The sequence below is a fragment of the Pelodiscus sinensis genome, chromosome 17 (genome assembly GCF_052426305.1).
Source record: "Pelodiscus sinensis isolate ZL-2025 chromosome 17, ASM5242630v1, whole genome shotgun sequence".
NCBI classification, from domain to species: domain Eukaryota; kingdom Metazoa; phylum Chordata; order Testudines; family Trionychidae; genus Pelodiscus; species Pelodiscus sinensis.
In genome coordinates, this window is record NC_143068.1 from 4,375,523 (window position 1) to 4,398,027 (window position 22,505).

General features: G+C 51.7%; 1 protein-coding gene across 2 annotated transcripts in view; it reads left to right on the forward strand.

Annotated features, from left to right (window-relative positions):
- The window catches only part of LOC102448900 (arf-GAP with SH3 domain, ANK repeat and PH domain-containing protein 1-like), a 103,315-nt gene that overhangs the window by 816 nt on the left and 79,994 nt on the right, over window positions 1-22,505 (forward strand). For both annotated transcript variants that reach the window (XM_075901428.2, XM_075901426.2), the window contains exon 2: window positions 712-929. In XM_075901428.2, coding sequence (XP_075757543.2) covers window positions 792-929 — 138 coding nt within the window. In that variant the 5' untranslated portion in view covers window positions 712-791. The remainder of the gene's footprint in view (window positions 1-711; window positions 930-22,505) is intronic.

Here is a 22,505-nt window from a genome sequence, read left to right on the forward strand (position 1 = left end):
GTGTCTAGGATGGAGGGGCCAGTATGTGTGGGGGGGGGGCAGGGCTGGGAGGTGTAGGTGGCAGTTCTGGGGGGGGGGTCTGGGCTGAGGGGACACTTCCTGGGCTGTGTGTATCTAGGATGGGATGGAGGGCATCTTGTTTTTTTGTGTGTCAGGAGGCAGCTCTGTGCAGGATGCCTGGGATGGGATGGGATGGGGGCAGCTTCAGGGGTATCTTGGATGGCTGGGGGGCACTTTGGGTTGGAGGGGATTGGGGGCATCTCTGGGGTATGATGGGGGTAGCATATCTATGTGGGGTGTCTGGAAAGAATTGGGCTGTGAAGGCAGGTGTATGTCTGAGTAAGGATGGGGGTCACAGGTAGCCCTTTGGGGAGCAGAGGGTATCTTGGAAGGGATTGGATATGGGGGCAGCCTGGGGTGGTGGTTGAGTCAGAAAGGGGGGGCAGGCCCTTGGTGTATATGTGTGGATGAATGAGGGTGCTGGGAGAGGAAAGCTCTGGGTAATGCATGACTCTGATGGGGGATCATAGGACAGCTCCATGGGTGAGTATGTCTCGGGGATGTGGGTTGGGAGCAGCGCCGGGCTGTGGGGATGGTGGGGTAGGGCAAGGTGACAGCTCTGGCATGAGGCTGGGGTGGGCCAGCAGATTTGCTCTTGTGTGTCTTTCACTCTCCCTGCACAATGCAGCTGCCCTAGCCACTTCCTTACAGTCTCAGCAGTTCCCCTTCCTGGAGCCAGACACTCCACTCCTGCTGGACAGCCCTTACCACCCTCCTGCAGCACCCTGCACATGCCTGTCAGGATGCCAGAGCTCATCTCTGTCCAAGACTTCATCTCCCAGACTCTGGAGGACCTGAGCTCCCCAACCACCTCCTCTTTCACCAGCCACATGGGCAAGTGCCGAGGCACCATTTGCAGCCTGGAGGAGGTAAGGAGGCTGGGGCAGTTCTGCGGCCCGTGGGCTGGAGCCGGGGAAGGTGTGCAAGGGTCCCACTTCCCTGCCCTCTGCTGGCTTGAAGCTTAAATAGCTGGTGGGGTCTGCCAGGCCTCGGCTTATTCCTGCACTTTATCTGCCGCTGTCCCCAGCCATCTCGTACCTCCCCACCCTTCAGACCTTGACTTCCTCTTCCACAATCTGCTTGCATCAACTTGCTGCTTCCCCCACTAAGTTTTCCACAGTAAGGCCTAAACTGAATATCCTGGCCTTGTGTCCGGCACTGCCTCGACTAGAACAATGGATGCAATTAAAGTTGGATACAGGGAAGATGAGACTAGAGGTAGTCACATCACTGTGGTAAAGGCTGTGTCTTTTTATTTAACAGAGACGTTTTCTAAGAGCTTTTCTTCTCAGAGATGTAGAATCATAGGGTTTGACTGGATTGCTGGGATCATCTAGTTCAAGGCTACTCATCATGCAGCCTGAGGCCCCTTGGCATGCGGCCCACGGTGCCTTGAGCCACTTCCCGGGCCACCTACCTGCCTCATTGCTACCGGCTGGCAGGGGAGAGGGGCAGCAAGAGTCGGTGGAGCCTCCCCACAAGCAGAGACGTTCAGCACGGCTCTGATAAAAGCTACAGCTGCGTGTGCACGAGCAGAGGTGTAGGGAGGAGGGGGACAGTTGCCCCCGGGCACCACATGAGGGGGAGCACCGGGCTGGGTGGGAGCGGAGCCCACAGCATCACGCATTACGGTGAGCTGGGAGCGCCTGGCAGGCCACATGCAAACTACAATCAAGTCTCCAAGGTGGCTGGGCCGGGCGGCAGAAGCAGCCACTTTAAAGGTAGGGTGTCCCATATCTCCAGTGCCTGGGTCTGTGGGAGAGGGATTTGGTTTGGGGGATCTTGGGGTGCCTGGCTCTGGGGAAGGAGAAGGTGCATTGGGATAAAGTGGTGGGCTGGGGTGCCTGACATTAGGGTAGGAGAGGGGCTATTTCTGTAAATATTGTATTGATAGTTTTTGTTTGATTTGTTAAAAAGTAATCAATAGAATGGTCTTCTGTAGAGATGTGTTTTAGTAGTTAAGTTGCTGAACTGTCATTGCTCATTAAAAGTGCTGTCATATGGGTGGAAATTGGGTAAATACTGAATTTTATTATTATCAGCAGAACTGACTTCAATGGGGCCTGTGTGTTGTGCAGTCTTGCCTTAATCTTTGTAATTGTGCCCATCACTGTGAAAGGATCTAGTTGAATATATTTGCATAAATAATTGCATATATATGCAGCTGCGCTTAAGTTGCAGCCCTCGGCATATGCTGTGGGTATCATTTGTGGCCCCCGGAGCTTCCAAAGTTGAGTAGCCCTGATCTAGTTAGTAGAACCCCCTGCAAAGATGCAGGATTTGCTGTGTCTAAACCATCCCAAATAGATGGCTGTCCAGCCTTCTTTCGAAAACCTCCAGCAAAGGAGTTTCCACAACTTCTCTAGGCATCTGTTCCATTGTCCTACTATTTTTTCCTAAGATTCAATCTGAATCTGCTGTGCTGTAGTTTAAACCCACTGCTTCTTGTCCTGCCCTCTATGTCCAGAGAGAGAAACTTTTCTCCATCTTTTTTATTGCACCCTTTCAAGTATTTGAAATAAGGATAAATGCAAAGTGCTCCACTTAGGAAGGAACAATCAGTTTCACACATACGGAATGGGAAGTGACTGTCTGGGAAGGAGTACGGCACAAAGGGATCTAGGGGTTATAGTGGACCACAAGCTAAATAGGAGTCAACAGTATGACGCTGTTGCAAAAAAAGCAAACATGATTCTAGGAAGCATTAACAGGTGTGTTGTGAGCAAGACAGGAGAAGTCATTCTTCCGCTCTACTCTGCGCTGGTTAGGCCTCAGTTGGAGTATTGTGTCCAGTTCTGGGCACCGCATTTCAAGAAAGATGTGGAGAAATTGGAGAAGGTCCAGAGAAGAGCAACAAGAATGATTAAAGGTCTGGAGCCGTGGTCACCGACCTGTCGACCGCGAGGCATTTGGGGTCCCCCCATTTTTCCCCACTGCCTACCTTCAGCGACAATGGAGGTAGTGCCGGCTTCCTGCAGGGTGGACGGAAGTGCCACGGCTGCACGCCACTTCCAGGGTTTCAGGGAGTGCACTGGCTGCTCCCCCTCACCAAACAGCCGGCGCGGTACCAGACCAAGATCTGTGGCGTGCCGGGGACTTCCTGTGCGATGGGGGACGGGGATGGGGTAGTACTCCCTCGAGGAGGTGTGCGCCAGGGACGGTGGTGGGGGGGGAGCAGTGATAGAAATCCCTGGAGCAGGCAAGTGCCAGGACGAGCTTCCTTTGTGAGAAGGAGGGAGTAGGAGTCCCCGGAGCAGGCAAGTGCCGAGACCTGCTTCCCCTGTGGGGGGATGGGGGGAGCAGTCCTCAGAGGAGACAAGTGCCAGGGATTCCCTGTTCCCTGCCCCCACCAACACCCTGTCCCCTGCCACAGCACCCACTGGCAGCCTGCTACCTGCCCCATCAGCCTGTCCCCTACCCCCACCAACACCCTGTCCCCTGCCACAGCACCCACTGGCAGCCTGCTACCTGCCCCATCAGCCTGTCCCCTACCCCCACCAACATCCTGTCCCCTGCCACAGCACCCACTGGCAGCCTGCTACCTGCCCCATCAGCCTGTCCCCTACCCCCACCAACATCTTGTCCCCTGCCTCAGCACCCACTGGCAGCCTGCTACCTGCCCCATCAGCCTGTTCTCTACCCCCACCAACATCCTGTCCCCTGCCACAGCACCCACTGGCAGCCTGCTACCTGCCCCATCAGCCTGTTCTCTACCCCCACCAACATCCTGTCCCCTGCCACAGCACCCACTGGCAGCCTGCTACCTGCCCCATCAGCCTGTCCCCTACCCCCACCAACACCCTGTCCCCTGCTTCAGCACCCACTGGCAGCCTGCTACCTGCCCCATCAGCCTGTCCCCTACCCCCACCAACATCCTGTCCCCTGCCACAGCACCCACTGGCAGCCTGCTACCTGCCCCATCAGCCTGTTCTCTACCCCCACCAACATCCTGTCCCCTGCTTCAGCACCCACTGGCAGCCTGCTACCTGCCCCATCAGCCTGTTCTCTACCCCCACCAACATCCTGTCCCCTGCCACAGCACCCACTGGCAGCCTGCTACCTGCCCCATCAGCCTGTCCCCTACCCCCACCAACATCCTGTCCCCTGCTTCAGCACCCACTGGCAGCCTGCTACCTGCCCCATCAGCCTGTTCTCTACCTCCACCAACATCCTGTCCCCTGCTTCAGCACCCACTGGCAGCCTGCTACCTGCCCCATCAGCCTGTTCTCTACCCCCACCAACATCCTGTCCCCTGCTTCAGCACCCACTGGCAGCCTGCTACCTGCCCCATCAGCCTGTTCTCTACCCCCACCAACATCCTGTCCCCTGCCACAGCACCCACTGGCAGCCTGCTACCTGCCCCATCAGCCTGTCCCCTACCCCCACCAACATCCTGTCCCCTGCTTCAGCACCCACTGGCAGCCTGCTACCTGCCCCATCAGCCTGTTCTCTACCCCCACCAACATCCTGTCCCCTGCCACAGCACCCACTGGCAGCCTGCTACCTGCCCCATCAGCCTGTTCTCTACCCCCACCAACATCCTGTCCCCTGCCACAGCACCCACTGGCAGCCTGCTACCTGCCCCATCAGCCTGTCCCCTACCCCCACCAACACCCTGTCCCCTGCCACAGCACCCACTGGCAGCCTGCTACCTGCCCCATCAGCCTGTCCCCTACCCCCACCAACACCCTGCCACAGCACCCACTGGCAGCCTGCTACCTGCCCCATCAGCCTGTTCCCTACCCCCACCAACATCCTGTCCCCTGCTTCAGCACCCACTGGCACCTGCCCCCACTGGAACCCCGTCCTAACCACCCTTCCCCAGTACTCTGTCCCCTGCTCCCATCAGCACAGTTGGGGCCACAGTGATGAGGCTTGGGGGGTTTTGGAGCAGGGTGGTGTGATGGTTGGTTGTTTTTTTGGGGCATCTCACCTGTGTGGCCCCAACTGACTTTTCTGGGGTCAATGATCCCTGACTCAAAACAGGTTCCCCGCCCCTCTCATAAGTAAAGACAATGCTGAAACTTTATGTTTGACAAATTTTATTTAAAAATGAAGCCCGGCCAACAAACCCTCATCTGGCTGCAGAATAGTAACACTCCTGTAACACCCTCAGCCCCAAATCTGAGCTTATTGTACACTGGAACCCCCTGTCCTGAGCCTCTCATCCCCAAACTCCTGCACCCCCCACATCCTCAGTCTTCTGCCACAACACTTCTGCACCATCCACACACCACATATCTGTGTCCTGAGCCCATCATACTCCCAGCCTCCCTGCCCTGAGCCCTTTATATACCCCAACCCAAAATCCTGCACCCTCACATCCACAAGCCTGTGGCTTGCTCAGTACCCCAACACTTCACCGGACCCCAACACTCCTCAGGCCGAAGCCTCCTCCCCAAGCCAGCATCACCTTCTCCACCTCCTCCTGCATCCAAATTCCCTCCCAAAGCTTGCACCTCTCACCCCTTCCCACACACAAATCCCTCATTCCCACCCCAGAGCCCACACCTCCTGTCTCAACCCAGTGAGGGTACGGACTGCAGGAGTTTTTTTCAGAGGTATCCCAGAAGAACTCTTCTGAATCCAGGGATGTGTTTGTTCTTCCCCCTTTTTTTAGCAGAAAAGCAAACACGCTCTTTCGGCAACCTCTGTATTCCTCATTCCACGAGGAATAAGGGGGCTTCTGAAAGAAGAGGGTTTTTCTGACATTTGGCCCAGTCTAGACAGGCCAAATGTTGGAAAAACCTCTCCCTGCAGAATTTTTAAAAAAAGCAGCAGTGTAGCCATAGCCTGAGAGTGTATGAGGGCCAGGGATAGCAAGTGATGGAGAGGAGGAGAACAGAGAGAGCGGGGCTTCAAGAAAGGGGTGGAGTCTTGGGGGAAGGATGGGGTAGATCTAGGCTTGTTCTGACATTTAAAAAGTGATGTTGGGCATAAAAAGGTTGGAGACCCCTAGTCTAGAGAACATGATCTATGAAGGAAGACTGAAAGAATCGGGCTTGTTTAGTTTGGAAAAGAGAAGATTGAGAGCGGACATGAGAGCAGTTTTCAGGTATCTAAAAGGGTGTCACAAGGAGGAGGGAAAAAACTTGTTCTTCCTGGCCTCTGGGGATAGAACAAGAAGCAATGGGCTTAAACTGCAGCAAGGGAGGTTTAGGTTGGACATTAGGAAAAGGTTCTGAACTGTTTGGGTGGTTTAACACTGGAATAAATTGCCCAGGGAGGTTGTGGAATCTCCATCTCTGGAGATATTGAAGAGCAGGTTAGAGAAATGTCTATTGGGGAGGGTCTAGATAGTACTGGGTTCTGCCATGTGGGCAGGGAACTGGACTCAATGACCTCTCGAGGTCCCTTCCAGTCCTAGTATTCTATGAAACCACTATCATGTCCCTCTTTAATCGCCTCTTTTTCCAACATAAACATACCCACTTCCATCAGTCTTCATTCATGTGGCTTATGTACTATCCCTTTGATCATCTTTGGCACTCAACTCCAGCTAAGACCTAACTGGCACCAACAGAGTGGTACAATCACCTCCCATGACTTTGACTCTAGGCTTCTATTAATGCAACCTAAAATTGCATTCTTTTTCCAAACAGTATTGTATTACTGACTCATGTTGAGGTTGTGATTGCCCACAACTCCCTGATCTTTCTCAGCTAATGGTCTCAAGTTGCAGTGGAGGGAGGGTCTAAGTTGACTATTAGAAACTAGTTCACAAGGAGGGTGGTGAAGCACTGGAATGTGCTAACTAGAGCGGGGTTGGAATCTCCATCACTAGAGGTTTTTAAGGCCCAGCTTGACAGACCCCTGGCTGGGATGATTTAGTTGGGGTTGGTCCAGGGGTTATCTAACAGGGGGTTGGACTTGATGACCTCCTGAGGTCTCTTCCTACCCTATAATTCTATGATTGTATAATTTTAACTGGCTGGCTTCTTGCAGACGTGAACCCACCCCTCTCCCAGCCAAAGTGTCCAGCCATTGTCTAGGCCCAAGCAGTCAGGAAACATTCAAGCCTGGACTTCTGGATCTATACAAATATTAACCCACTCTTCCATCCATTTAGGTAAATGTGCAGTACAGAGACACTGAGGCACACACCATATTTATAAAAAATGTTAAGAAAACACTGGCTAGCACTCCCAGTAGCTGTGCATGCCTTGAGTCTGCAGCCCATTCTTCCTGTCTGTGCTCCCTGGAGCTCATTCTCACCTTCTTACCCATTTCCAGTGGTATTGAACTTGCTGACTAAGAAGGGATATGGCACAATTTCTGTATGTTGCTTCATTCTCAACTGTCACTCCCTGTACTGCTATCCAAATCCAAAATCTTTCATTTAAAACAGAGTTGCTACATCAGGAAATTGTGGTTACAGAAAATGCTGTTTACTACAGAGCCCATGCCTAGGTCTGTGCAGACAGTAGGAAATACATGGTAACTAGAACACCAGTGGGGTTGTTCCCTTCTGTGCTGCTTTATGGTATATGATAGCTGGAAAGTGCTGGTTTTTGCTTTAACATGATTTTTGCAGCTTCTTTTTACCTTAGGAAGGTCAGAAAGGTGACTAATCACTTTTCTGGTTTTGCTGGAGGTACTAAAGTAGTATTGTGGAGAGGACTGATAATGTGGCCACTGGGCTGAATGGGAATGTACATTTTTAGATGTGAACCTCGCACTCTGGAGCCCAATACAAATTGAAGTACAGTGATGAGAAGGTTGTGGGGGAGAGGAGTTGCACAGATGGTACTTGACATGGAGCCTGTTATTTAAATAACATTCATTCTCCAGAGTAGACCCATAGATCCTATGACCAGAAGGGACAACTGTGATCACCTAGACTGACCTGTGTAACGCAGAACATCTTGTAGAAAACCATCCAATCTGTATTGTAAAAGTATCAATGATGGAGAATCTATCACAGTAATTGGGAAATTGTTTCCCTGGTTAATTACTCTCACTGTCAAAAAATTATACTTTATTTCTAGCCTGAATTTGTCTAGCTTCAATTTCCAGCCATTGGATTGTGCTGCACCTTTCACTGCTGGAGTGAAGAGCTGGTGGTTAAATGTTTGTTCCCCGTGTATGAACTGATAGAGTGTAACCCACTCAGCCCTCCGCCTGCTCTTCGTTAAACTAGCTAGCTAGAACTCCTGGAGTCTATCACTGCCAGGCAGGTTTTCTAACCCTTCTCTGAACCCTCATCCATTTTTCAACGTCTTTCTTGAACTGTGAATACCAGAGCTAGACCCCATTTTGCAGCTGCAGTTGCACCAAAGCCAAATACAGAGGAAAATAATCTCACTCCCCTCTTTCTCGATCCCAGGGCTACATGCGCCTTGTTGGTCTGAGTCTCACTGGGAATTCATATTCACCACAACCCCCAGATCTCTACCCTGACAGCAGAGTCACCCACCCTAGAAGTGCAGCCTCCCTCTTTGTTCCCAACTGTGTACATTAACACGTAGCTGTACTAAACAGCAGAGCGCTTTTCTTGCACAATCCTTATGTGGGCATGAGAGGATCATAGTCCTTGGGGGGCAAGCAGGGGAAAGTTGAGATGGACAAAGGGAAGTGGCTTGCCCAAGATCATACTGGGCATGCGTGTATAGAACTCAGAACAAGGTGTGTAATAAATGTTCATTTAGCTGTAGCTATATGTAGGAACAGAGAATGCTGACTTCACGTATGGGCTGGAGATTGTGTTCTGAAAAAGACTGAGCAGTCAAAGCAGAAAACAAAAAACCCAGCTCCCCGTGTGACCCTGTGACTTGGAGAGCAGACATGACCCTTGGCAGTATAAATGCAGGAATCTTGAGTGAGGGTGGGGAGGTGATGTTATCTTCATACAGAGTGATGGTCACAGTTCCTGGATACAGCAGCCAGTTCTGTGTCCACACTATAAACAGGATATTGAAAAAAATGGGACTGTTGCAGAAAAGAGCTACAAGAACGACTTATGGTCTAGAAACCCTGGTATATAGTGAGGTACATAAAGAGCTCCCTCTGTTTAGCTTCTCAAGGAGAAAGTTAAGTGGAAACTTGATCATGGGCTATCAGCACCTACCCAGACACAATTCTGCCAGCTGTTTCATCCAGCAGAAAAAGCAGAGCAAAAATCCAGTGACTCGAAAGTGAAGTTTAACAAGTGAAAATAAGGTGCAGATTTTGAACACTGAGGTAATTGACCACTGGAGCAACCTACTGCGGGATGGTTTTCTACAATGTATGCACTGGGCTAGGGAAATGTTCTCTGGTCTGTGTTCTGGAGGAGGTCAGAGTAGGCTATCACCATGGTCCTATCTGGCCTTGATATCTAAAATCTGAAGGCAGAATCAGAGACAGACATAAGTGATCTGACAAATAGCCAGAGCCTTCCCACCCTTTCTACCTTGGCATTGAGGGCATGTTCCCCCAAAGTTTCAAGGAAGACAACTTCTCTGGAACCAAGGGTGATGACAAATAGCTACAGGCCCTGTTTACACAAACAGGGCATTGGAGAGGGGTCTGTGAGATGGTGCCAGCGTTGTGGTTTGAGTCTTGCAGCTTCACAGAGCAGGACTCTGTCCTGTGAGAATACTGCACCTCATAAGGATGGCCATAGTGGGTCAGATTCATGGTCCACACAGCCCCAGGATCCTGTCTTCTGATAGTGGCTGGTGTTAGCTGCTTCAGAGGGAGAGAATAGCACAGTTCTGAAATGACCCATGCATCATCCAGTCCCTGCTTCTGGCACTCAGAGCTTTAGGGACACCTAGAGCATGAGGTTGCATCCCTGACCAGCTTGACGAATTGCCTTTGATGGCCCTGTCTCTTTCTTTTTTTAACCAGTTATACTTTTGGCCTTCCCAACATCCCCTGGCAAAAAGTTCCACAAGTTGACTGTTTCATGTGAAATACTATTTATGTTTGTTGCCTTGATGCCTGTTAATTTCATTGGGTGACCTCTCCTCCTCTGCACCCCTTGTTTGTGTGTTAAGTGTAACACTTTCTCCACAACTCCTTCATATCCCTCCTCAGTCGTCTAAGTAGCTTCCAGGCTGGCTGACCCAGAGTCAGCCTGTGGAGACTTGTTAGAAAAGCATGTGCATGATAACTAGGGCCGCTCAGTGCGAGAGAGCCTAGAGCTTTGACATTGAAACCCAGACATTAGGCGTTAGAAGTAACCCAACCACTGGTCCATGAACCACTGGTGGGCTGTGAGCCCCTCCTGCCAGGCTGCGGCACTCTGCCAGGCCACACCCCACCTGCTAATGAGCCCCCACTAGGGAGCTCCGTTCCCTATAAGGTGCACGCTGTGCACATACTAAAAATTGTCTCCTGGTGAGTGGCGCTGTGGCTGGAGCCAGGCCGTGGTGAGGCTGTCCCTATGGACCCCAGCTCCAGCTAGGGATGTAAGCAACTAGTTGACTATACGATAAGCAAAAGCTTATCAGATAGTGACGAGTCCCTCGACTAATCGCTCTCCCTTCTCTCCCGCCTCCCCCACTGCCTGTGTCAGGGGCAGCAAAGGGGGGGAGCAGGAGCTAGTGCTGGAGGGAACCAGCTTAAAAGCTGGTCCCCCCCAGCACCATCTCCACAGGAGGCAGGGGGATAATGGGGACTGGGTATGAGCCCGGAATCAGCTGGTTTCTGGCTCGTGCCCAGTCGCTGGTCCCGGCCAAAGAGTGTGTGGGGCCCAAGGCGGCATGTTGTGGGTGGCTGCACCGTGTGGCTGGGCGGCTCCCAGCAGAGCAGCGAGCGAGCGAGCAGCCGGGTGGGCGGGTGCCAGGCAGCGCGGGGCCCAAGGCAACCACCTTTCTCCCCTTGCCTTAAGGTCAAGCCTGCCAGTCCCGGGAGCTGCACCTCTGCTTTTTAAATATATCAAGAACTCGCCAGCCCTTAATCCGTTTAAAAAGCAGAAGCGCAATGAGGAGGACCCTGCATGAGCTGCAAACCAGCTGTCCTAGCTCGCACTGGGTCTCTCCTGCTGAGTTTTAACCTTTTAAATGTATTAAGAGCGGACATTTAAAAGGCAGAGCCGCAGCTGAGTTAGTTCCTGGGCTGGGAACTAACCCTGCTGTGGCTCCCCCACTTACTGACTAATAAACTAGTCAATGGAAAAGCCGTCGACTAATCAATTAGTTGACTAAACTAAATTTAACATCCCTAGTTCCAGCTCTGGCAGGAACCACACAGCCTGGCTGGCAGGGCCGCAGGGCGAGCAGCTGCTCCATGACCTTTCCATTGCCGGTGGTGCGTTTGGGACCAGGGAGCATTCATGGCCATAAGCATCCTGAGAAGGATCAGGGAGCCGTGCTGGGTGTCCGCGATTTCCGCTCCTCCTCCAGCAGGCCCTGGCTTCCCCTGCGGAGTCTCCGCTGCTAGCTCCAGCCTGCACCACTTCCCAATGTCCTGAGATGCTGAAGCCTGCAGCGCTGGTTGGAGTTGTGTGGGGGCAGCCAGGATCCCTGACTCAAACCAGCAGGTGCCAGGGTAGCCAGTACTGCCTGGCTGTCAGGTGGGTGCCACAAACCCAAGACGCACATGGGCTGAGTGACCTTGTGCCTCTAGGCCCTGACTGTTAATGGCCTGAGAAGGAACTCTCGAGCCACCAGAAACGTGCACGCGCCTCTGTTGCTTGTGCCGCAGACAGCGCCGAGCCCATGTATGTGTCAGGGGCTGGGCTGTCACCAGGCCTGGCAGAGCAGGGGCAGAGTCTCTTCTTGGCCACGGAAGAGCGCTTTGCTGTGGCTGCAGGAGGGCCTCGCGGAGTCTGACACAGCAGCCTTGAGGCAGCCGTGACCCAGGCAGCAATGCTTAGCTGGTGGCTGGGAGGCAGCGCAGGGCTAGGTGAGGAAAGCAGGGCTAGTTCAGGGTGGCTCTGGGGGTGGGGGGTTGGCACTGGGGGGCTCCAGGGATGGGGCTAATATTAGGAACTGGGAGCTGGCTTGAGGGCAGGCGCGGGAGGTTAGACGCTGCGGGGCTCCGGAAACACAAGGCTGGCACTGGTGGTCTGGAGGGGGCGTTTTAAGGGCTTGGGGCTGGCACTGGGGGGCTATGAGGATGGGAGACTGGCATTGGAGGGTTCAGTGCAGAGAACTCGAGTCAGTGGCTGGAGCTGGGGGGTAGTGGAGGGGTGGGGGGACTCTAGGGCTATGTCTCGACTACATGGCTCCATCGACGGAGCCATGTAGATAAGGGTTGTAGGCAAAGGGAAATGAAGTGGCGATTTAAATAATCGCCACTTCATTTAAATTTACATGACTGCCGCGCTGAGCCGACAAACAGCTGATCGGCTGTGTGTCCGCTCAGCGCGCTAGTCTGGACGCTCCCCTGCCGACATCAAAGCCCTTTGTCAGCAGCCCCGTTATTCCTCGTGGGATGAGGTTTACCGGGGCTGCCGACAAAGGGCTTTGATGTCGGCAGGGGAGCGTCCAGACTAGCGGCGAGCCGACATACAGCTGATCAGCTGTTTGTCGGCTCAGCGCGGCAGCCATGTAAATTTAAATGAAGCCGCGATTATTTAAATCGCCGCCTCATTTCCCTTTGCCCAATAAACAAATCTACATGGCTCTGTCGACGGAGCCATGTAGCGTAGACGTACTCTAGGGGTTTAGGGCTGGCATTGGGGGACTCTGGAGGCCAGAGCTTTTGGCGAAATGGTAACATTTTATTTGAATATTCATCATGTAAGTCTTGGACTGAGCCATCAATCGACGGAGCTCATCTTCTATGATGCCTTTGGTGAGCAACTAAACCAGTCCTTGATCGACAGAGCTGATTACAGATGTCACATAAAAAGCTGCGAACTGCAGGCGCTGTATGTTCTTTTCGGATCCTCCGCTTTTCCTGCAAGGCCTGGATACGCTGACTCTCAAAGCAATTAAGAGCGTGCACAATGGTTATCATGTAAGTAATGAATATGCAAATATTGCTGGTCCACCAAAAGTTTGTGAATGGGTTTGCCAATTGCTGGTATCAAAAAGGTTTGGACCACTGGTCTAGATGTCTCTTTGAAGTGACAGACTGCCTCATGGATAAATTGTCCTATCTTAATGTGTGTAACTAATTACTGGTGGTGTTAAGAAAACAGACTTATATCAAAAGCCTATCGGTTACCCCGGACTACATGGCCGGATGGATGCTAGAATCCTGTATAAAAGAGCTTTTTTTATCTCAGATCTGCTTAAGGTTTAATGCAGGGGAAGCCTAAGCCATGAAGATTGAGATCCCAGTCCTGAGTGTAAGGGACGGTCTGCATTTCTTAAAAAGACAGTGCCTTCTTTCTGAGATTTCCTCAGAAACCAGCTCACACAGTCTCTCTCTGTAAATTGGAGCTAAATAAGCACACAGAACATTGAGAGCCTGGACTGGTGACTGTAAACAAACTTATGGGACGGTGGGAAACTTGGCCACAACTATAAGTGGACATCTGGCTAACTGAAATCATGCTGGACCACATATATTGCTGGACTAGAGAGATTCTGTTCCTTCGCTCTACTGTCTCCAGCTAGAGATGGAGTTCGGCGGTGTTCCTTACCTCGTTTTGCGTTGAGATAAATAATGCTCTTATTGAACCCTGTTTTTACCCCTGTTAGTAATTAGGAGTTAATAGTTCGTTTTTTTTGTTTGGGGTTTGTTTGTTTTTCAGAAAAAGTTTTCCTCCCTCCATTTACACCCTTAGTTAGTTAAATTGTTAGTGCTATGTCCAGCTCACCAAGATGTAAGTGGCGTTCCTCCTGCAACGACCCTATCCTGATGTCTGATGGACATGCACAGTGCCTTGGGGAGGCACGTGTATCACTGAAGTGCCCCCATTGTGTGAAATTAAAAACCAGAGCTCACCGAGGTAGAGACTTGTGGCTTAAGCTCATACTCCTAGAAAAATCTCTACACCCTGCCTCTGACCTAGGGCAAGATTCTTAGACACCATAGGCACATAAGGACAAAAAGGCCATGAAAAAGAGTACTACTTTGCCTCAGGATGCTATGGCACCCAAAAGGCTCTCACCAACCCCTTTGGTGCCAAGAACAATGGGAGTGCTGCACCTTAGCATCCATGATGCACAAGTTGAGTCTGGCACTGCCTGCACCACCACAAGAGTGGGTCCATCAAAACCCTGCACCTAGGCCACAGACTTTAAGTTGCCTGCCTCCCACCCTGCAGTACTGCCTGGCACCAATAACACCTTGCTGGCACCGCAACCAACCTCAGTGCCAAGCATGATCTCTGTGCCATCAACCTCAATAGCACTGACAGCATCACTGATGCTCTTGGTGCCAAGAGTTCATCCAGCACTGCAGATTGTCTCTGTGCAGCCAATCACGGCACCATCAATACTGGCCCAACAATACATGCAACATGAGACCTGCTCGTATCATCGACATTTAATTCATCTTTTCTCAGCACCAATTGTTCTCCAGGCATCCTGGCACCACAACCAACCATCTCACCAGAGAGATTTTCCACTGATTCAGACAAGGACATGGACGTTGTATTTTCTCCACACAACTCCCCTCCTGGCAGAGTAAATGGAACACGGGGCTCGAACTAGGTAGTTCGAACTAGGATTCCTATTCCGAACTACTGGTACTGGTAGTACCGGTAGTTCGGTGTACCGGTAGATCGGAATAGGAATCCTAGTTCGAACTACCTAGTTCGAGCCCCGTGTAGCCACGCTGCACGGGGTTCGAACCAGCGGGGTTTTAAAAATGGTGGCTCCCTGCTTATGCAAATGAAGCCCGGGAAATTCAAATCCCGGGCTTCATTTGCAAGTGCGGTATGCCTACATTACCCTCCTAGTTCGAACTAGGAGGGTAGTGTAGACATACCCTATCAATAAACTACAGCCTATACTGGAACAGGATACTAAACTCCAAGAGGCTCTGGGAGACAGACCCATAGTCTCCTATAGACAACCACCTAACCTCAAGATGATTCTTACCAACAACCACAGGACATACCACACTAAAACCAACCCTGGTACCTTCCCTTGCAACAAACCCTGTTGCCAGCTTTGTCCACATATTCACTCTGCTGATACAATTATTGGACCTAACCAAGTGAGTTATAAGATCAAGAACACATATTCCTGCGCATCCAGAAATATAATTTATGCTATCATGTGCCGAGACTGTCCATCTGCTATGTACATTGGACAAATGTCTCAGACACTTCGCCAAAGGATCAATGCCCACAAAACAGATATCAGACAGGATCACAAAGAAAAAACAGTTTCTTGCCATTTCAACCAGAAAGGACATTATCTCAACAACTTAATTACCTGCATCCTGCTTCAAAAGCCTTTTAAAACTGCACTAGAAAGAGAATCCTCTGAACTGTTATTCATGCTAAAATTCGACACTTTGCACGGGGGTCTCAACAAAGACTCTAGTTATCTTACCCATTACAAAGATAGCTTCCCCAATTATCACCTCTAATATCATTAGCTCCCAGACATTTACCTCCCCTCCCCCGCATCCCTCTTTTGTTCTGAAATGTGATTTGTCCTTTTCATATGTGTTCTTTTTTTTAATTGTATCCTTTGGTATATATGGTTGTGACTATTTTCTTCCACTATTTGATCTGAGGAAGTGGGTCTGGCCCACGAAACCTCATCATCTAATAAACCATCTTGTTAGTCTTTAAAGTGCTACATAGTCCTGTATTTTGCTTCAGCTACACCAGACTAACACGGCTACATTTCTATCACTATCAGCTAGATGGGTGCTTCAAATAATAAAACACGGATACGCTATTCCCTTTATGTCTGTGGCTCGTTCCCTTCCCCCTACCCCAATGTTTCTCAACCTTTTTTTGCTCATGGCCCCCTTCTGAGCCTCGTTTACCTCTGTGGCCCCCTCATAGTTGCTGTTAGTTGGAGAAAAAGGTACATAATTTACCTAATGTTCCATTTTTTCCACGTGGTCCCCTAGAGGTAGGGCGTGGCCCCTGGGGAGCCATATGGCCCACAGGTGCAGGGGTTCGAGATTGGACTTGGAAAGAGGATCTGCCTCACCTTCCAGCCAGCAGCCCAAGTCCTCATTTTGACAGTATACTCGAGGACAGTGTTACAGTCTCTGCCATATCACCCCCTGTTGGTTGCTGGCTTTCCCTTTTCTACCAGGCCTGGTTCTGGATTACTTCCGATCAGTGGGTCCTAGGCCTCATAGGATGGGGTTATGTCATTCCCTTCCTTTCCCTCCATCCCTCCCACGCCCTTTCCCATCCCTTTTCAGGGACCTGTCTCACAAGCATCTGCTGAGGCAGGAAGTGTCCTCGCTTCTGCAGCTGGGGGCGGTCGAATCTGTTGTAAAGGAGGTTAGGGGGAGGGGATTTTATTCCCGCTATTTCCTTATCCCCAAATCCAAAGAGGGACTATGTCCCATTCTAGACCTACGGAACCTAAATTCATTTGTAAAGAAGGCAAAATTCATGATGGTCTATCATGCCCTTTTTCCAGAAATGAGACTGGTATGCTGCCCTCAACTTGAAGAATGCATACTTTCACATCTGAGTGATCCCTGCCCACAGGAGATTTCTGAGGCTCACGGTGGGCCAGGATCACTTCCAGTTTGTGGTCCTACTGTTTGGCCTCTCCACAGCCCCGAGGGTCTTCACCAAATGCATAGCTGCAGTAGCAGCCTTCCTGAGGAGGCACAGAGTCCAGGTTTTTCCATACCTGGATGATCGGTTGATAAGAGGGTCATCCTGAAAACAAGTATTAGACGCAGAGCCCTACCTGGGAGATTGTTCTCCAGCCTAGGCCTCCTCATAAACAAGGAGAAATCCATGCTCAACCCCAAGGGGGCCCACCTGGACTCCACTGTGGCAAGGGTGTCATCTCTTCCTGGGGCCAGATTCAGGACTATGAGTTCCATGATCAAGGGCCTCCAAAGGTCCCCCATGACAATAGTGAGAACATGTATGAAGCTTCTGGGTCACATGGCAGCATGTACATATGTGGAGAGGTATGCCAGGCTGAAGCTCCGACCCCTACAGAGGTGGTTGTTGAGCACACTCAACCCAGACACGGTGATCACGCTTCTGGGGCTCATGCTCCGCTCATGGGACTGGTGGCTGCAGAAGAGGACAGTCTGCATGGGAGTCCCATTTGTCAGACAGAGCCCGTCAGTGCAGCTGTTCATGGACACATTGGACACGGGCTGGGGGGCCCACCTGGGGAATCTCAGGACTCAAGGTGTGTGGTCCTCTGGAGAGAGTTCCTTGCACATACACATCAGAGAGCTCAGGGCAGTCCGGTTGGCGTGCCAGACTTTCCTTCCCCAACTGGAAAACAGGATGGTCTCAGTATTGACGGACAGTATGGCGACCATGTATTATTTCAACAAACAGGGTGGAGCTTGCTTCTCTCCCCTTTGTGAGGAAGCCCTACATCTGTGGGAGTTGTGTATCACCCAGAATATCCATCTCGAGGCAACCTACCTTCTGGGAGCCTGCAATATTCTGGCGGACAAGCTCAGCAGGTTCTTTCAGGCCCATGTGTGGTCCATCAGACTGGATATCATATCAGAGGTCTTCTAGAGGTGGGTCTATCCCTGTCTGGATCTGTTTGCCACACAGGAGAATGCCCAGTGCCAGAACTGTTGCTCTTACATGGGTCAAGGGGAGAGGTTCCCAGGGGAAGCCTTACAGATTCAGTGGCCTCATGAGCTATTGTACGCTTCCCTTCATTCCCACTGATACACAAGGTCCTACTCAGGATTGGGGCCTCGGGGCCACAATCATTATGGTGGTGCCGGCATGGCCCTGGCAGCAGTGGTTTACCACTCTACTAGACCTGGCAGTGGAAGAACCAATAATATTGACATTGGTTCCGGACCTGATTATTCAGGACCTAGGGGAGGGGAAGCTATGCCGCCCAAACCTGTCGTCCCTTGTAGTGGGTCGAAGTGGCCACCCACTGACTACGAGGGGGAGCCACGCCTCCCTGAGCCTTGGTGGGCAACAGCTGGCTCTAATGAAGCACTTGACTATCAATCAGGAGGAGGGGCCAGGGAGATAAAAAGCCTGCCAAGGAGGCCAGAAAGGCCCCGGTGGCAGAAGGAGCAAGAGGCCTCCACTCTGCATTCGCCGGAGGAGCAAGACCTTGCAGAAGCAGAGAACTGGCCTGGTCCACTGGGCCCGCTGCTCCCAAATGACCCAGATGGACTCTCTGCCTGACCCGAGCAGCCCACACGCTGGAGCCCCGAAGACTTGCCCGGAACCCAGGTACAGCCTCAGGGGAGTTTGGAAGTAGCCCAGGGACAGCTGGTGCTTTGTGAGCTGAGGCAGAGCTTGGGCAGCATTGCGGAGTGGATCCCCGCTGACCGAGCAGCAGACTGCCTGCTGCTACCAGGGCCCTGGGCTGGGACACAGCGGTGTGGGTGGTCCTGCATCCCTCTTGCTACTCCTTTCTTGGGGTGCAGACTCCCCTTCTCCTCCCCCCCCCCCCGGCTGTGTCTGAGTTGCAGCCGACACCCACTACTGCCACACCCTGAGCAAGGGCTTGGCTTTAAACTGCTGTTGTTGCCTTTTGCCACAGCCTGAACCAGGGTTTGGCTTTGGAACTCTTTACTGTTTGTTTAACTGCTGCCACGCTCTGAACCAAGGTTTGGCCTAGAATTGCTGGTTGGTTGCCTGCTGCCATGCCCTGAACCATGGCTTGGGTTTGAGCTCTTTGCTTAATTGCTGCCCGCCCCAAACTGAGGCCGGGTGCTGGAACTAATGTTGCTCGCTCTGAGCTGAGGCCGGGTTTATAAACTGCTTATTTGTTGCCAGCCCTGAACTGAGGCCGGGCCTGTGAACTGTCTATTTGCTACTCACCCTAGACTGCAGCCGTGTCTAGACACTGGGTTGCTACTTGCCCAGTGGGAGGACCTACTCGCAGACTCTGCTAATTCCCCAACTTACAGTGGAAAACGTCGTAGGTCAGAGTGGCCGCCCACTGACCACGATGGGGAGCCACCACTCCCTGAGGGCAACCTGCTTACATCCCTCCACCTTACAGCCTGGAACCTTCAGAGTGACTCTCCTCGGAGGAGGTATGTAGGGTCCTCCTGGGGAGTAGAAAGCCTTCCACCAGGACAGTGTATGTAGCCAAATGGAAATGCTTTGCCTTGTGGGCAGCGCGGGGGGGGGGGGAGGGGGTGGACCTGATTGGTGCCTTAGTTCCTCTCATTTTGGATTACCTCCTACACCTCAGACACAAGGGCCTTTCTACATCTTCCCTGAAGGTTCACCTGGCCACGATTGCAGCTTTTCAACCAATGGAGGCAGGACAGTGTTCATGAGCGCTGTTCTCCTATATGTGCCCACCTTATCCACATGGGATCTGAATTTAGTTCGGACTGGACTGCTGTGGGCCCCCTTGGCCACCTGCTCACTGAAGCACCTATCGGGGAAGGTGGCATTCTTGATTGCAATCATGTCAGCCAGGAGAGTATCTGAGCTGAGGGCCCTCACATCGGAGCCTCCATACACGGTTTTCTTTAAGGACCAGGTTAGGCTGCATCCCCCATCCTGCATTCCTCCCTAAGATTGTCTCACATTTCCATATGTCCCAGGACATTTACCTGTCGGTTATCTTCCCGAAACCCCACTCTACGCCTAGAGAGCAGGTGCTATGTTCCCTAGACATTGGATGAGCACTAGCGTTTTATGTAGAGAGGACGAGAGAGTTCTGTAGATCCCCACAACTCTTTAGTTCCATAGCAGAGAGGATGAAGGGCTCATCAGTATCGGCTCGGTGCTTATCCTGCATTAGAGCCTGCTGCTCACTTCCTGCATTAGAGCCTGCTGTCACCTTGCGGGTAGGCCTGCGCCCCTGCTGATGGTTCATTCCATGAGGGTACAGGCGTCATCCCCAGCATTTGTTGCACAGGTGCCCATTCTTGACATTTGCAGAGCAGCTACGTGGTCCTCTGATGACACATTTTCCAGTCACTACGTAATTGCTCAGCAGGCCAGGGAAGATGCAGCCTTTGGGAGTGCTGTGCTGCAGTCCATTGTGAATTAGATGTTGATAGACTCTGACCCCATCTCCTAGGACACTGCTAGGGAGTCACCTAATTGGAATGGATATGAGCAAGCACCTCAAGAAGAAAAAACAGTTACTTACCTCTGTAACTCTTGTTCCTAAAGATGTGTTGCTCGTGTCCATTCCAAATCCTACCCACTTCCCCTTCATTGGAGGGTTCCCTCAAGAAGGAACTGAGGGGGCGGAGGGCCAGCAGGGGTATACATGTGCTGATACAGCAGTGCCACTCCAAGGGCCTCTCGGCTGGCCCAACCAGTACTGCTAAGGGAAAAAGCTCTGGAATCTGCTAGGTGCGTGCACATGCCTAATTGGAATGGACATGAGCAACACATCTCGAAGAACAACAGTTACAGAGATAAGTAACCATTTTCTTTTGTGACAACAGACGCTTCCCTCACGGGGAGGGGAACACATCTGCAACACCACACGGCTCAGGGTCTGTGGTCCAACACAGAGAGAAACTTTCACATCAATGTTCTGGAATGTCAAGCTGTAAGATACGCATGCAAGTGATTCCTTCCCTTCATTGTCAACAATCATGTCAGGATCCATACCGACAACATAGCAGCTATGTTTTTATATAAATTGTCAGGGTGAAGCCCAATCACATACACTATGCACAGAGTCCATAACCCTCTGGAACTGGTGTCTAAAGTACGGTATAAAGATGACTGCCTTCCATCTTCGAGGCCGTCACAATACTATGGCCGATGCGCTCATCAGGGCCCTCCCCACCAAGCACAAGTGGCAAATCAACCCAGACATCCTGTTGTGGATCCTTCTCCAGTGGGGTCATCCCACCATAGATCTTTTCACTGTGCAAACCAACAAAAGGTGCTACCTTTTCTGTTCCAAAGCGGGAATGGGGAAGGGCTGCATGGATTATGCCTTCCTAATCAGCTGGTCATCTCACCTCCTCTATGCCTTTCCTCTCATACGTCCACTGAACACGATTGTACACAAGGCAAGGACAGACAACACATGACTAATTCTCATAGCCCCATTGTGGCCACGACAGCCTTGGTTTCCCTTCCTGAAGAGGATGTCTCGCATACCTCCAATTCCCCTACCACACAGCCGGATCTCCTCTTCCAACTGGGAACCCAGACCAGCCACCCCAATCTGCACATACTACACCTCAAGGCATGGGTCCCAGATGGCTCTCTGCACAAGAACTAGAATGTCTACCTCAATAGCATTCATATGCAAGATTCCAATAGCAGATATTTGCAGGGCTGCTACCTGGGCATCGGCCATTAAATCTCTCAAGGCAGTGATTCCAGATCCAAAGTCCCTGCCTCCTTAGAATGATACAGCTTTGTAGTCAACTGGAGTGGAGCACCACAGGGACATCTCTCGAAGAGGAAGAGGCGGTTACTCACCTGTGCTGTACCTGACATTCTTCTACATGTGTGTCCCCTTGGGTGCTCCAATACCATTCCTCCCTCCACTCTACTTCAGAGTTCTGGCCTCTCCAGGAGGTCTTTTTCTGAGGTTGAGAAGGAACCGAGGGAAGGGGGGGCTTGCATATGCGTGATGCCTGCACACTACAAGTGTGCAGCTAGAGGCACGTGTATACATGCCTCCAGGGACACTGCTCTGAAGACTCTGATCCTCAGCATGGCAGCAGCACACTGACCTGATGTGGAGCCCCCACGGGGTCACTCCTCTCGAAGAACATCAGTTACTGAATAGGTGAGTAACCTCCTCTTCTAGCAGCTTCCCTCCAACTGAGTAGGAGGGACAAATGAGCAGAGTCTGTGCTGTCTGGTGCCCATGGGCTATATAAGCCATATTTTGAAATACTGAGAGGTGGGTATGCACAAGCCCATTTCTAGAAGTCCATCCCTCTGCCTAGGGGGAGGAGCCACCTGACCCAGAAATGGACTGAATACAGGGGACAAATGGGTGCAGACCATGGGTTGAAAAGCCAGGATCCAGACAGGGACACTGAGCAGAGAACACCAGGCAGTGCCCACTGCTCCTCAAAGCTGTCTAGGGAGCCAGTGGCTGCCACCCAGGAGAACTCTGCCCAGATGCATGAAACCAGGGAGGAGCAGAAATTGGCCCGGCAGTTGCAGAGCATCCCCTTGTCAGGCATCCTCCTGGTGTTGTAGATAGCGGCCTTGGCCAGGCCCAAGAGCAGGGTGATGACGAGGTCTGGTGACTTTGTGGGGTCATGGATAGGGTTTGCAAAAATGAACAGACGCAGGGAAATATGCAGCCAGAACCTCACCAAGAGGTTCTGAAGGAGCCAAAAAAGGAGCTGCAACCTGGCAAACACCAGGTTCTCCCTCATGCTGAAGAAGCAACAGGTGTCAGGAATGTGGCTGAACTGCACCAAGTATGCGCCTGTGCACACGGCTCTGGGGAGGAGCCATCAACTGATATCCCCAGTGGGCTGTGGGACCGGACCGGAGGGGA